Genomic DNA, 15,967 nt, shown 5'->3' on the forward strand with positions numbered 1-15,967 from the left:
CATTTAAATTACGTTTGCTTTCAATTTCAAATATAAATATTGATTATGGGGCCGGGAGAACATTTTTTTTTGAATGGGTACGAGAGAGTCAAAATAATGGAAGCGCAACGAAAGAAAGTGGTTATCAATTTGTGACAGCCGGAGGGTGATTTAAGATTGGAATACAATTTATAGCCTATAGTGGGTTAAATGAAGAAATCGTTTTATTGTTTTTAAAGGTCACTCATGAATAACTCTTAACGCTTAAGTATTCAAATATATCGTCGCAAATAACGACTATCCATGGTTCCGGTTTTCAGTTTATAAAATGATTATTCGGAAGTGACGTGGACGTCACGTGAGATATTGGAAGCCCATTCGGGTATGGTGTAATATACAAGTGGATGATAAACGCGTTGAATGTTTGCTTAGTTCGGGTAATCGTCGTTTGGTGTATTCGTGCAGGCCAGGTCGACTTTCTCATTGATTGAAAGCGCCCCATTTTTCATAGACGTAAGATGAATTCCAACCCTGTCGACTGGCCGTTGCCTAGGTAACCAGTACAAATACAACTGTATCCCCAACAAAAGGTATCCACATTGAAATGTGATTTAAACCGTCCCCTCTGGCATATGAGTGTAAATCTAATAAAACAATGTTTGTTTGTTTTTGTGTTTTTTTCTAATTCTGCACAAATAAATAAGACATGATACGATATAAATACCCGGATCCGGAAGTACTCAAATACTGCATTTACAACCGGAAGTAGTATGATACACTTGGAATATTATTATTGTCACTCAGAGATGAGCTGGAAATCACGTGGCGTCAATTTCCAATCACTGAGGTACGTCATCATAATTTACATAGCCATGTTTGCTAAACGATTCAACTCAACTTGACCTTTTACGTATCTGTCTACGTGCTAGATTGGTGACGTCACTGATGACGCTAAGTTGTGTGATGAAACAAGACAATGAACTGAACGTACACGTAAGGTCATACGACGTCCAAATATCACGTGATGTGGTATGGGCGCCACCTTTTTTTTGTTTCACACGCGACACAAACAAAGATACCTTGCTCTAAGTGCTTTACTTGAAATGGACAACTTAATGAAATTGAGAAATTAAAAAAAATTACCCGTAAATCATGTCTCATTTCAGTCACCTAATCAACGTTGCTGCGATGTTTGAACTTGAATCGACCCATTCGTCATCACTCTCCTTAACGTCAGTACGGTTACTAAAAATAAACCTTTCGCCGTATTTCTGTTTTATTAATATATAGATAATATTTGTGCATTGTCGTAGTTTTCCCGATAAACACTTCGAAATTAAATAAAACAATATATGTACAAATAATAGTAAACTTATAATATAAAAACAGTTTAGTATTATTTTCTTAAAACAGAGTTGTTTTCATGCCAGCTACTGTTTGTCTGTTGTTATGGTAACGAGATATGGATATGTATGATAACATACTTAGGTGATATCAATCGATCATAACCTCTGCCTAAAATAACATGACAAAAATGTAGAATTAAAAAAAAAAAAACGAAATGTTATTCCGATTACACACTATTTAAAAACTATAAGACAAATAAAAATATTATGGTAATAACTGTTTAAAAACCTCAAAAAATATTATTAATTATAATTACACATTATTTAGAAACTATAAAGATCTAAAACAGATCCTAAAAAATTAATAATCTTAAAAAATATTAATATAGACAATTTATAGATATATAAAACATGTGTTTGACTAAAAAAAATAAGAAAAAAATATCGAGAAAATGAAATTAATTATGATTACACACATGTAAAATAAAAGGGTTATTAAAAAATATTGAAAAGAATACTGAAATTGTAATTATATTAAAAAATATGAAAAAATGAATTAAACTCAATATAGACAAATTCAATCGGCTTGGTAAAAAAAATTAAATTAATCATGATTAAAAAAAAACAAACATTAAAACCGGGACGTTGAAACTGTCGACTTATAATAAATTATAGTAAATACAAAAATTTAAGAGAAAATAATTTGAAAACAAATATTATGTCTGATATCCTTACATGCGCCAACACCTTCTAAAAACCAAAATATTTGTAAAGAACGTTGGGGGCACTGTATGGAAGCTATCGCTGTGTTTGTGAACAGATCGGCACGCGAGAAGCCACCTTGGTGGCGGGCTAGAGAAAAACATTTTTCCCGTTAACAGGCGGAGTGACCTTGGTTGTCTCGTAAGACCGACGACATAACATCATTTTCTCTCAAACACAAATGGATACCGAAGCACGTTTTCATGGTGTCGGCTTCTTTCATATTCACACTCTGTTTATAACCACATTAAGGTTAAAAACTGGTCGTAAATAAAACGAATTTAGATAAATTATGGCCGTTGTGATTGGAGGACTCCACAGAACTGGCTGTACGGGAGACGGTTCTGATTGGTTGAGACGGTGCCAACTGTCGATGACGTGTAATTTATGATTTCAGGAAAATGCTGGCAAAATTACAACTCGTCTGTATCATAGAAATCGCGAAAATAAGAAAGAGTGGTTGCAATTCACTCATAATACGGATTTTTTGTATCTTCAGGGAGCTGTTTATTCGTTGTAAATGTAACCGCTGTAACCGAGAGTGGTGCACGGCAATAAGAGACAGTCTTGTACGGTCTATTCGGTGGTGTCGGTTTACGAATAATTGCACGTTTGAAGGCCTCGATATTCGCATTTTTGAAAAAATACAGAATAAAATTTCGAAATTATATAAAGAGGGACAGACAGCAACTAGTACGAGTCGGTTACAGCTATAATAAAGCGCACATAGAGCTATAAATTACTCCATGAACGACAAGGGAGAAAACCAAATCATGCCATGGCGCAATAAAATAATATCCGTATTGCGTGCTTTCTAACAGTAAACAGAAAAGCAATTTATTTAATTAAGCCATAGAATAATTTTTCGTAAAACTTAATGCTCATTTTTTAATGAAAAAACATTAAAACCTCGCTAGAATTACGGGAATGTTCGATGTTTTTGTGCGTGCGAGCGTGCGAACTCGGTCACGTTGCCATTTACTCTCACTCTGACACCGGAAGCACATAGTGGAAGGTCACGTCAAATGGAAGACCTCTGGCACCGATTACAACAGCGACGACCGCGCGTTGACGAAAACAGACATCGTCAGCATGAAAAGCGACAAACAAGACTGGGCGTAGTCGACGCACTCTTCAAATTTCGTTAATATTCGCGAGCATACGTAACTGAAGCATCGCTCTCGACAGCATTTGCCGCCGTTTTTTTGCTGTGTGTGAAGCCCGCCAGTCTTGCAGACAATGAATGCCTATTTAAATATGCATAAATTGTTTTTTGTCTAAGGCCGGCCATTATAGCTAAATTGTACACAGCTGCGGTAATTTCTAGAACTGTAAACGAGTGGATATTCGTTATACGTCAACCGTCTTCGTTAAAATGTGACGTCATGTAAACCATTCCATTTTCAGGTGAGATTGAATCCGTCTGCCATTTTTACTACAATTTTGCGCAGTCATCATTGTTTGCCGCACTAAATAATTCGCAAAATAAAAACGTGACTGTTGGTATTGTATAACCTCGGAAATTCTCTGATATTTTCACGGCCGTATGGTTGAAAATAAATGCCAGATTTTGTAAATTTACAATATTTCATGTTTTTGTTAAAATCTTGTAATCTGTCAGCAGACTACATGTTATTTATCGCAGTCTGAGCCATAGGTCCCCGCTCATGCGCGTTCTAATGAGTTTTCTTTTTTTATTGTACCGTACTTTACCCACATTTTTCTGACCGTTTTCAAAGGTGACTAATTTGCATATAAAAATAAACAAAGCCGTCCGAATCCACAGTGTCGCTCGCACGTGGAAGAAAAAGAATCTTCGTCCGACACCTCAACTAATAATTTAAGAATGGTAAACATAATAACAATTCCGGGTTCTTCAGCGGACATTCTGTAATAAAACAGACACAACAAGCCAATATAAACAATATTTCTATTCATCCTAAGTAAGACCTGGGAACGAATGATTTTAATGTTCTTCAGTGCATTTTTATTACATTGTCACGGTATCATAAAATAACACCCTGGAAATACAAAATTTAATAAATATATTTCGTCTGCATAATTTTACGAACACAAATTTTATCGGCTGCAAATAGACGTCGTCATCGTGAAGTGACGAAAACCCAAATGGTCTGCGTGAAGTGACGAAAATCCAAATCGTCTGCGTGAAGTGACTAAAACCCAAATCGTCTGCGTGAAGTGACTAAAACCCAAATCGTCTGCGTGAAGTGACGAAAACCCAAATCGTCTGCGTGAAGTGACTAAAACCCAAATCGTCTGCGTGAAGTGACGAAAACCCAAATCGTCTGCGTGAAGTGACGAAAACCCAAATCGTCTGCGTGAAGTGACTAAAACCCTAAATCGTCTGCGTGAAGTGACGAAAACCCAAATCGTCTGCGTGAAGTGACTAAAACCCAAATCGTCTGCGTGAAGTGACGAAAACCAGAATCGTCTGCTTAATGTGACGAGAATGGACATCGTATGCGTGAAGAAACGAAATAGGCATCGTCTGCGCAAAGAAACGAAAATATACATCGTCTGCGGAAAGTGACAGAAACATTGTCTGCATTACAATACGAAAACATGCAATTTTTTTGGGCGAACAGACCAAATTTAATTCAACTTTTCAGTTCATTGTAGGTATCTTTACATGCTGGTCACCGTCTTAGAGCTGTGAACATTATTGCTACTGATAAAAATGTCACAATTATACATTTAAAAGAAAATATTTTCCATGAAATAAAGAATATGTTATTATTGTGAGCTATTGTGTACATGCGATTTTGTGTGTTTAATACATTTTCACTGAATTTCACCCAACAGCAAATTTAAACTCGATGCGATAAAAATTACGCTAACAATGTTCGTCTCAAATTCGATTGACCCGTACTACAGCGAGGCGACCGTGACAGCATCTTCTTATCTCGCGGTTTGCTGTATTTGGTTTGTGTCTCCAACACAACGAAATAAGATGCTAACGTCGTTTTTATAAGGACATATTTTACATTATAAACCGACGGAGAACTTGAACGTGGCTTGTACTGCTATAAACAACGAATAACTCATGTATTGTTCAGTTTTAGGAAAGAGTTCAAAGAGATCGATTGTATTATATATTTCGCGAAATGCTGTAGCAAATATGAATGAAGTTAAAATAAAAAAAATATATATAGTATGTATGTTTATATATATATGGTTATATTCTCTCACAGTTTAAGGTAAATATTATAGTAAATAATTTTGATTTAAAATAACACGAATTTCACAAAAAATACGGCGGCATTCGTTTCAACGAACTAAGGCTACCCTGTATCGCGGTACGAAAACAAAGATATCATCGTGAGTCGATCATTTCAATCGATAACGTTACTTCCGCCGTCTTGTCTGTCTCATATTCAACGAAGTCGGTGTGTAGTTGGCAAATGTAAATGTCATATAAACAACGTGATAAAATTAAGCCCATCAAACGCGTACTGTCATCGGCTTGTTAGTTCAACTCTGCCGCTAATTAGAGAAAAGGTCGTTCTCAGTAATAGCCGGGACGGTGTTGACTGAATAAAATCCGTTGAATGAACTGATATTGCCGGTGTTAGTCGCTTCACTCGTCTCGTAAACGCGGTTTCCTGGTCATTTCTAAAGCCTGTATGTTGATTTGCTTTTCTTAAAAAGAGCTTTGATAAACGAAATAGATATACTTTAGTTTCACTGTAACCCCATACTTAATATAGAATATAGTAGTGTATGTTTTGATAGTATGTTGCAAAAACTAATCGATAACTCTGAGATGTGAAAACTGGGTTCACAATAAAATACTAAAATCGCTATGCTGACCGCGGCCTAGCATTGACCCGTCTTCCATGCACGGGTCTTTGGTTGATGAAAATAAACGAATTTAACGTAAATATGATTAAAATATTTATTTATTTATTCACACTACTTTAAAATACATTTCAAATATAGGTTGGTTGGTTGATCGTTGTGTATTTTGGTTGGGAATAGCAGTTTTCCAAGCGTAACTAGTTAATAGATGGAACCACACCTGCTCATCTCTTCAGCGTCCATTTTTGCATGACCCCTAAAAACGAACTTTCACACAGACCTTAAAAAAAACGAACTTTCACACATGAGCATAAAAATATAGTAATCTGCTCAAGTTTTTGAAATAACTCAGGACGTACGAAATATTTCGGGAAAGGAAGTCGTCAGTGGCAATCGTTCTATACTGACACGGGCGTGGTCCGAGTCGGTTATCAGTGACTATACGTCATACTAATTCAACGAATAATGCAACATATTAGCCACTGCGTTATTTTATTGAACAGCAAAATATTTTACCAAGGTCCATCCTACGAGGGTGTTAAATCTGATTTCGTCATAGTATATATATATATATATATATATATATATATATATATATAACCGTTTTAAAACGAATGCGTGGCGCCGACACCGCGCAACCTTTGATGCATTTACAAAGAACACGGAATCACCCCCAGACGTTAGCCAAAATACGCTTTTAATTGCCCCTCCTCAATTAATTTCCACCCAAAATGTAAAAACCAATGGATTGAGTTATATCCATATCTGCCATATAAAAATGTTATAATATTGATAAATACATGTCTTTGCCTGGTTCACTCTCCAGGGTTCTATTATTTAGAAATTCCAATTTCACTGTTGCAATAAAGACAAGGGGAATTGCACCGACTGTATAATCGTCCACCGACACCTTTAGCACTGGAAACAAATCTTCAAGCTATAAAACAACTTCATATTAGAGGAGAATTTACGGCGTTCTTTTTGTCTGCGAACGAGCCTGAGGTCCCAGCGGCGGCTTTCATTTCATCGCTTGGCTATTCATCTGGCTATTGCCGGTGTAACATCAAAGGAACACCGCCTCGATTAGCCCTCGGCGAGAATTCTAAAAGCAATTGCAATTTCTTCTCCTGAGTTTTTCGATAAAAATCAGGTCAATGGATGTAAATCCAAATGAGACGAGAAAGGATGTCATGTGACCAAATCGACCCTTACCCGACTAGCGCCTGATATAATAGTAAAGTTTAATGTTCTAGTTTTGTCACAATATTTTTCACAAAAAAAAACTTTTTTTTTTAGCTTTGTTAAAATTCTCTTGTTTTAGACGGGACAGACAAAATAGATTTACAAAATAAAACAAATTTAGTTGTTCACAACAAGATTGGTTATATATAGTCGTTCAAGTAATTGCACACTTTCGCAAAAGCTCACGTATATACCCATGTCGATCGACCAACTTATAGTAAATGTTAGTTTTTATTTAATTCTCTGAGAAACTTTACAGAAATAAAACAAAAATTCTTAATGAATGTAAATAATCGATATAGGCAGCGTTTGGCATTAAGTATATTCAAGTTATATATACTTTTTTTAAAGAAAAAGTTAGATATAAAACAAAACAAAAAACAAACAAAAAACACACAATGCGACTGGTCTTACAACGTAATTCAACAAAAAATGTAACAGAGAAAAAAACATGAAATACAACACATACCGATTCTGAAAAATGTTGTTTGTTAAATTGCATAAAGATGACGTCATGAACAGAAAATAATTAAGCACCATTATTTGATATATTGAAAAAAAAGTGTTTGTTTTATTTGCTTATATCCATGTCTCCGGTTTAAAAAATATATATATTTATTTATTTCACTACAAGCGACCTTTCGAGTGCCCATGGCTGTAAATAGATTCTAACTACTAGCAACATAAACTATGCACGTTATTTTTAAATAAAAGAAAGAAGTTACTTCACGTTCCCTTGGTTATCCGACTTTGCTAAGAGAATTCATATTAACACTCGCAATTTACAAATTTTTCACGATTCCAAATCCACGATTCTCCCCTGACCGACGCAACCCCCACCCACCCACATAGAAAACGTAAATACAACCTTCTGTCGCAATGCAATTTAGTGTTACACTGCATTTTGAAAAAAAACAAAAACAGCAGAGATACGTGGAGCAGCCTAGGCTAATTTTGTTGTGAATTTCCAATTAACTTTTGAGGCTGGCAATCCATACTTATTAGCGCCAAATGACAGTAATGCTTTTAGAGCGAAGAGAAACTAAACTTAAGGAAAATATAAAATATAATAAATTATGTCAATGTCAGGTAACATTTATATAGAAAAAATCGAAATACCGTGATACCGACTACAGTGAATAATCGAGTTGAATGGCAAGCAACAGGTCAAAAGCTAACTTGAATGAAGCCCAAAATATCGCTGACAATTCTATTTTTTAATGGAAATAAGTTAACAATCTAACTCAATTCAGAATCTCAAAAGAAATATTGCCACGAGGGTCAAATAGGGGAAGCTCTTATCTGAGTGTTTAAATTTATTATTTGAATTATAAAAAAAAATGTAGGGCACTTGTGAGAGGTTGTTAATAAAAATGATTTCGCCAATAAAATGGTTGAACCGAAGTATTAGATTGTAGGGTGTTTTGTCGCCACGGGTGCATGTCCAGATCTCGACGGCATCCCCTTACATGCACTCATAGTCCACCGATCTCATGACCGTCTATAAAGACGCAGCACGCGTCCGTCAACGAATTGAAATCACATGCACGCACAACATAAAACGAAAAACGTCGCTGCAGTACCGACTGCTAACGATCTAACAACGTCGTGTACAGTGTATGGTTTGTACATTGTTGACAGATTGATCATGTTGTGTCGGTGGAAACCCGATAGCCTTCATCCGTCCCAGTAAAATGTTTCAATTACTATGTTTGTAATATCCCTATGAATTTATGAGTACATATGCCCTGTACTCTGCACTAGTTCGCAATGCGGCCTGTCTCGATCACTCACCGACTGAATGCACCCACTACCAACGATGGGTATATCGTATACATACATACACACACGGTATTAACATACTTAACAAAGTCCCAACCAATTACTCTCGGTCGCAGTTTAATTGACGCATTTTTTGAATTTGTCGGCGTCAGTAAAAAAGGAGATCACGTTATTCGGGCTGGCAAAACTGGTTATTTTGGATACACGACCCTCGTGTTTACGGGAAATAATCCCATTCTACACGCGTGCTTCTGCTCAATAGGCATCAAAATTGTCGCCGACGTTATTAAAATTTGCCAAAAATCATGCCGCGTTTGCTTTAGACTGCCCTAAAAATTACTCAGGAATATTATTTATCGTAGTTGTAATCAACCACCACACAGGAAAAAACTGGCAAAGCCATCATCCGCCAACAAAGATAGACGAACCTAGTGGAAATTTCCGACATGGGTCGTGGTAGGCCCCGATCGGACATAGTAACTTTGTCCACAGTCACGTCAGCTTCCCAGGCCAGCTATATAAAACACTAAAGTGTCCGTCGTGCGTGAAACCGCCAAAAATTGGAAGTAAACAAAATCGTATATTTACGTCTAAGTTTATAGTATTTTAAGTAGAAGTTGTCACCCTTATGAAAATAAATTTTGATTTAAAAAAAAATAAAATGTACATGTGTCTCATACACATAGTCGCGCACGAACAGACTCAACACACACACGTATAGTACGCGAGGCATTCCCATTACGCTTCGATACGGGTTACGGCGGTATGGCTGGGTATAGACGGTCAATAAATTGATTCTATTTATCTACTCCACACTGACTTGTTTTCCTTATCGCGTTGGGCGGTATATTGACTACGTGTTTACTGTGCTGCGATGACACACACAGATACTATGATTTAATATTTTAAAAATCCAAACATCGGGAAAGAATTACGACCCTGGCGGGGCAGTCGACGAGAGAGGAAGCTGTGCATGCCCGTCTACATCGAATAGTTCCTTGTGGACAATGCACACAACTATACATTCAATAAACGAGTTTCTGTATATTATCCGATCCTGCAGCGAGGAATTGCATGTCAGATCGTAAAAAGAAACAAAGCACACACGATGTCTTTCAAAGGATACACCGGGTCGAGTTGGCTGGATAACAACAGCGTTCTTAAGGTGGGCAGATAAATGACGTGTTCAGCGATAAAGTCGAACACAAACTGTCGAATGGTAACGCATAAAAAAACACTCCACATTATGGAGTTGTTGATTCTCTACTCCCACTGTTAAGAGACTTATAGCTAATATACTTATTAATACAAATTATACGAGTTTCTATTATGAGGTTTGTCAAGAAATAAAATATATTTAACAGATTTATATTATATATATATACGTGAAAATAAGTTTTCTGATTATTATGACGTCACATATGAGTATGATTTCTCCTACAACTAATTTATATTTATGCTCTACGTTTTAATATTGGTGTTCCAATAGTTACGTTTCTGAGCATAATTCTTAAATATTGCTTTTGTTCAATGAGGCAGTTTTAAACGTATACGCCGTATATTTGTCTTCATACTGTTATGCTAAAAATATATTGAATAAACATGCCGGTTATTAATAAGTGAATATAAAAATGTGTTTATAGTTATAATATTATGCTAAAAAAAGTATTGAATAAACATACCGTTATTAATAAGTAAATATAAGAATATAATATCTTAGCCTGAGCTACTAAACAGTAGTATGTTCATTTCTATGTTGGCAGTGAAAAACAACAGATTGCCGCCTCTAGTATTATAAACTGCCATGAACTCTGAATGTATTTACTTATGTAAAACAATAAAAAAAATCTGGAAATATACATATTAAGTTTTAGAAATAAAAAAAAAATGATATATTTACATTTTGTTTATATCCGATAAAATGGGAAACTTTGGTTACAATTTGAGCGAATGAATAAACAAAATACCTAGTTACAGTATATCTAAAAATTTGAGTTCGCAATTATTCAAGAAAATATACCTTTCAGGCAATTACCCTTTTTAATTATATTTGAATAGGCTAAAACACGCGAAGACTAATTATATCTTTGTATTTACTTTGTTCTAACTTGTTTTTTAATATTATATACCCTGGCGGCTGCCGTATTCTGAAATCGTTTCATTCCGGTCCCACTTGTTTGGTACTTTAATAAATTTTAAATTAAAAAAAAAAAAGAATCCGAAAGTGTTGTTGCGAAAGATCCATCAGGGGCGGATCCAAGAGATTACTAAGTTCATAAGCTCGATTTAAATAATATTTAAGTTTTTGTTTTGTTTTTACAGCCAACCAAACCGGGTAAATTACAACCCTGGAGCCGCCCTGCAAAGGGGTGAAGCAAAGTAAGCTCTATAGAGGAAAGTGTAAAAAAATACTTTGAAAGAAAACTAAACATCACTAGCATCGCTATCACTTTTATCGTCCCCGTCCATTTTTCTGTAAGTTTCATCGTCGTCAGATGACTTCTCATTCGCACCTTTTTTTCCTTCCTTTTTCATTTTCATCCGTCGATTTTGGAACCATATTTTAATCTGCCGCTCCGTCAAGTTTACCATTTGTGCGATCTCGATGCGCCGTTTACGCGTCAGGTACTGGTTGTAGTGGAATTCTTTCTCGAGTTCCAGAGTCTGGTAGCGCGTATATGTCTGTCTCCCGCGGCGTCGGTCTGTGCCGACAATCTGGGTACCTGGGGAGAAAAAAGAACACCGCAATGAGCACATTTTTTGTTTGCATTTTACAACACTACTCACATTTCAGGCTGAGTACAATATCATTACTTGCCGCAATAATATTGAAATTGACATGGAAGCAGGATGGCCAGAAAATTGGCAACAACGCGAATCCTCCAATTTTGGACATCTTTAGCATTTACCCCGATAGAACCCAATCACAACTGAATGCTAAACATAGTTTATATCAGAAAGGACATGTTTTAAACTGGTTGTCTTTAAGTCTTTTTTTGTTATATTTGTTAGCGAATATGTGGGAGGCGGACTATGTCGGTGTACAGAGCCAACATGTAGCTACATTCAACGTAAATTCGCAAAAAAGGCGGAACATCTAACATATAACGATAGGATGGAGGATCTAACATTGAAGATGAGTTATGATAAAACATTGCATCTTTTAAAAATATATTATTTTACAGTTAAATGCGACAATGTTATTATTTTGTTAATGTCGGCATTTTTGTTTAAGAAAGTTTTCTGACAGGAAGCTTATATGGTATTATAATGTTATTATATTACGTATACGACGACTCTTCAGCAGTTGTTGTTATTTTTAATCTGTGTGCGATGGAGGGCCAAAGACCTCGCAATACACTAAAACGGTATATTCTAGTAGGAGTTGCAGTTCTGGAAGTTTATAATGTCGTGCCAGCCGCATTGTTTTTTTTTTCTTCAGAAGACGTTCGCAAACACAGATGTGGTGAGATTTCAGATCAGCGACCGTAAAAATCGCTGTGTACCATTGATCCAGCGTGTCAGTGATCCAGGGTCGATGCCGAGAACAGTCACGTTGGGAACTAACTCGAAATAAACACGAATACACGCGGTCTTGGCACTCCATTTAATAAGATGCACGTGGGAACTCGTTTGCAACCAACTTTGTTGTAGAATTAAAAAAAAAATCAACTACTGCATTAAATTAAACGAACGCATATAAACATTAAATTGATGACGGCGACATATGTATCCGTAGGATGAAAAGTTTGGACGCAGAGCAACGCGATACAAGAAATGATGAGGAAACCACTTCGTATATTGTATATTCACGCGTAGATATACATTTGGCACACGGACGTGCGTACCTGCGACTTTTTCAAATACAATCTGTTACGTTATTTTTAATCAAATGCAAATGACTGACATTCAACATCTTTATGCTCTACACACAACAAATAATTAACCCAAATATTTACAATTTAAAACCATTAAAATTTAGGCACATAAATAATGTATTTGTTAAAAATATTTGAAAACTAAAAAAAATGCGATTAGGGGAGAGAAAAATATAACCGTTTCCTCCGTCTCTGTATAATATCGAGTGAGTCGGTATGTATTCAGTGTTGTGTTCTATATAGATAATTTAAAATTTAAAAACAAAGTTATTTCAATTAAAAAGTTTAAAATGAAAAACGATGAAATGGTTTTAAAAGATAAAGCTGCACCATAAAACACGATTTTGAGCTATTGAAATTTGCACAATGATAAAAAATGACAGTTTGTTGCAAACTGCAAAAGAATACTTACACGTGTTCTAGCATACCCGCGTTGATCACACGTCACGTCCGTGCCGTCGGAATGACCACATCATCCGAATGTTTTTCATTTTTATTCGGTCGGGGAACACCAAATTTATGTCCTTTTTTTTTCTAAAACCGTCCCATATTCATCAAGGTAATAAAATCTGAATTCTGTTTTTATTGCATCAGCGTTACAAAGTGTAGACAGCTCGTCAATAATAACTGTGTTTTTGATACAGTACTCACTCCTTTCTCGCATTACCACGAAAATCTGACCATGTGTGCGGACAAGTTGAGTTAAATAAAATTAATTTTAAATTTTATAATATGTTTTATACAGTTCGTTTTATGATATTTGAATTTTAAAATTTGTCGACGGCGACTGTTCATATCATCTGACCTGCTTTCAATAAAAAAATACTCGACACCGTAAATTGATTGTAAATTATAACGTGTCATTCGCTCCTAAAAATAATGTCACAACCTAATTTATTATGTGACTTATTTTTTTCACAAAGGTATCTTTCCATTTAGTGATTTTCTAATTAAATATTTCCTGTTGTATCCATACATTGCACCATGCACGCGCAAGACAAATTTGTGTTAATTTCCTAAAATCAGCATAATTTTTTTTAAATAAAAAAAAGTACAGGGTGCCTTTCAAACTTATTTGACTTAATATCTGCAGTTTTGATTTTCAGGTGACGTAACGTCTGCCACGTAATTGTCCATTTCATTAATTTTGCATGAGATAGTATCTTTAAAATTATATGAATATATTTGGATGCAAAATACAAATGCGGTTGGTTCACCTGAGTACGTTGAAAAATTAAGTTTTTGATATTATTTTTTTACAGGGGTTTTCTTTTTAATTCGGGATTCCACATACTTACCTGGGACTTTCATCCAACTGTACACCGGCATTTTCACACTCTGTGGCGAACTGATTGGAGAATCCATTGAGGGCGGTAGACACACTTTCCTAAAATGATGCCCCGTTGCTATGCTGGCTGCCGTAGCATGATAATGTTCTGGGCGTACATCGTAGCCCCTACCGTCCCAGGTGTTCCCCGACACGGTGGTACAGATAGTAGGGTAGTTTGTGACGTCACCATAGCCCATGTGCGAGTAGTTACATGCCTGTACATACCCATGCTGTTGGTAGCTGCTCGCGGTCGTGGTCGGTTGGTAGAGTTGTACAGCCCCATACGTTGTGAACGAGCACGGGGAATTCTTTAAACAGGCGGAGCTATTTTTAACTTTGCATGGTGGAACTGGCTCGAAACCACTCGGAAACCAAGCATCTCCCGGTTGGTATTTAGAAATCAAAGAATTAACGAAGTAAGAAGTCATTTGCTAGGTGATTTAGGGTCGCTTCGGCCGCTTTTATGATTCTCCACTGAAAAGTTTTTACGATTTCGGAGCGGTCGTAAAACCGCTTGAACTTTTATCATGTGATAGCGGCTTGCCTGTGAAGTCAACATCGACCAATCACTGCGGTGCTTAGATCCTTTGAAGTCCCCAACGACCAATCGAAGAAAGGGTTATAAAATTTTATAGCGTGGAACCCGGGACGTTAAATATGATAATAATGGGGGGTTTTATATCTTTCTTTACAGCTGCTGAAAAACTAAACATTTAGTCGAACAAATCACCCACTTCCAGGGCCCCTTTTCCCTCTAGCCCCCCTCTAGCATTGCAATTACCCGTCAGAATGCATATACACGCCGTAAGAAATTTTCCAATTTTGCTCTTCGAAAAAGACAATCGTCTGTTTAAAAACATTCCATCGCGACCTAAAAATTCCCTGTTTTTATGGCCCAATTCAACAACCCTGGTATGTTTAAGGAATTCAACGGTTCTTGTATACAGTTATATATTTTAATGGCCGACTTTTAGACACAAACTAATCTCTTTATATGTTCACCCCCTTAAATAAGACGGGGTTGAAGGCGATGAGACCCTGGCAGCTAGAGTGAACAAATAACAACTACGTAAATCGGCAACTTCAGAAGTTTTACGAGATTATTATGTTTTCCCGTACTTTAGACACTTTTCTTATATTAGTAGTATCTAGGCAGCTATGCCGTCCTTGCGTCATATGTACCCCGTCCTGGTTGCAAGCGATGTTCGCATTTCCCCGGATATAGGCCGTCACCCCCCTAGCGTCGTCAGTGGACAGACGATCAAACCGGTAGGAATCTACTACGTTTCACTTGATTAGCCAGCGCAAACACCTTGCTGAGAGTATTTTTTGTTGTTTAAATCATTATACAATTGTTCTCGAAATTACGTAAATATGAACGTAATTGCTCGTGTGTAACAGGTGTGGAGCTCGATGTCAAAACACGGCTTGTTGTCCTCGTGAAATTTGTTCGCATTGGGTCGTTTGGCGGGAACTGAACGCAGACGACAATTTGTGCTAGCAGTCGAGAAATTACTGTCAGTAGTATTTTTTTTTTTGAGGTTAGAGTACTCGCTTCTTGGTGTGAGGTCCGATACAAGAGGCATAAATAAGACAACATAGTCCCCAGTATCGCTATAGTAGTCTGTTTACACAGTGTTTATGTGTTACCGCCGTGTTGTGGGTTTTGTCTGCAGGCTGTTTAGATTTCGTCACCAACCGACAATTTTTTCTTTGGATCATCCTCTGCTAGGGTACCAAACAGTGCATTAAAAGAACAAATTAGCGTTTTAAAACCAATGTCACGTTTAATATCTCCTGCGCAGTGAGAAAATGTCTTGCTATTATTA

General features: G+C 36.5%; 1 protein-coding gene across 1 annotated transcript; it reads right to left on the minus strand.

Moving 5' to 3' along the window:
• Window positions 1–11,354: 11,354 nt before the first annotated feature.
• Window positions 11,355–14,596, minus strand: LOC146735566 (homeobox protein Hox-A7-like). Its single transcript, XM_085505920.1, has 2 exons — window positions 14,107–14,596; window positions 11,355–11,653 (listed from the first exon to the last, which is right to left on the minus strand). The coding sequence occupies exons 1-2, from the start codon at window positions 14,564–14,566 to the stop codon at window positions 11,355–11,357; spliced, it is 759 nt and encodes a 252-aa protein (XP_085362046.1). The 5' UTR covers window positions 14,567–14,596.
• Between the last annotated feature and the right edge of the window lie 1,371 nt (window positions 14,597–15,967).

The sequence above is a fragment of the Saccoglossus kowalevskii genome, chromosome 12, assembly GCF_978046115.1.
Source record: "Saccoglossus kowalevskii chromosome 12, keSacKowa6.1, whole genome shotgun sequence".
Classification (NCBI taxonomy): domain Eukaryota; kingdom Metazoa; phylum Hemichordata; class Enteropneusta; family Harrimaniidae; genus Saccoglossus; species Saccoglossus kowalevskii.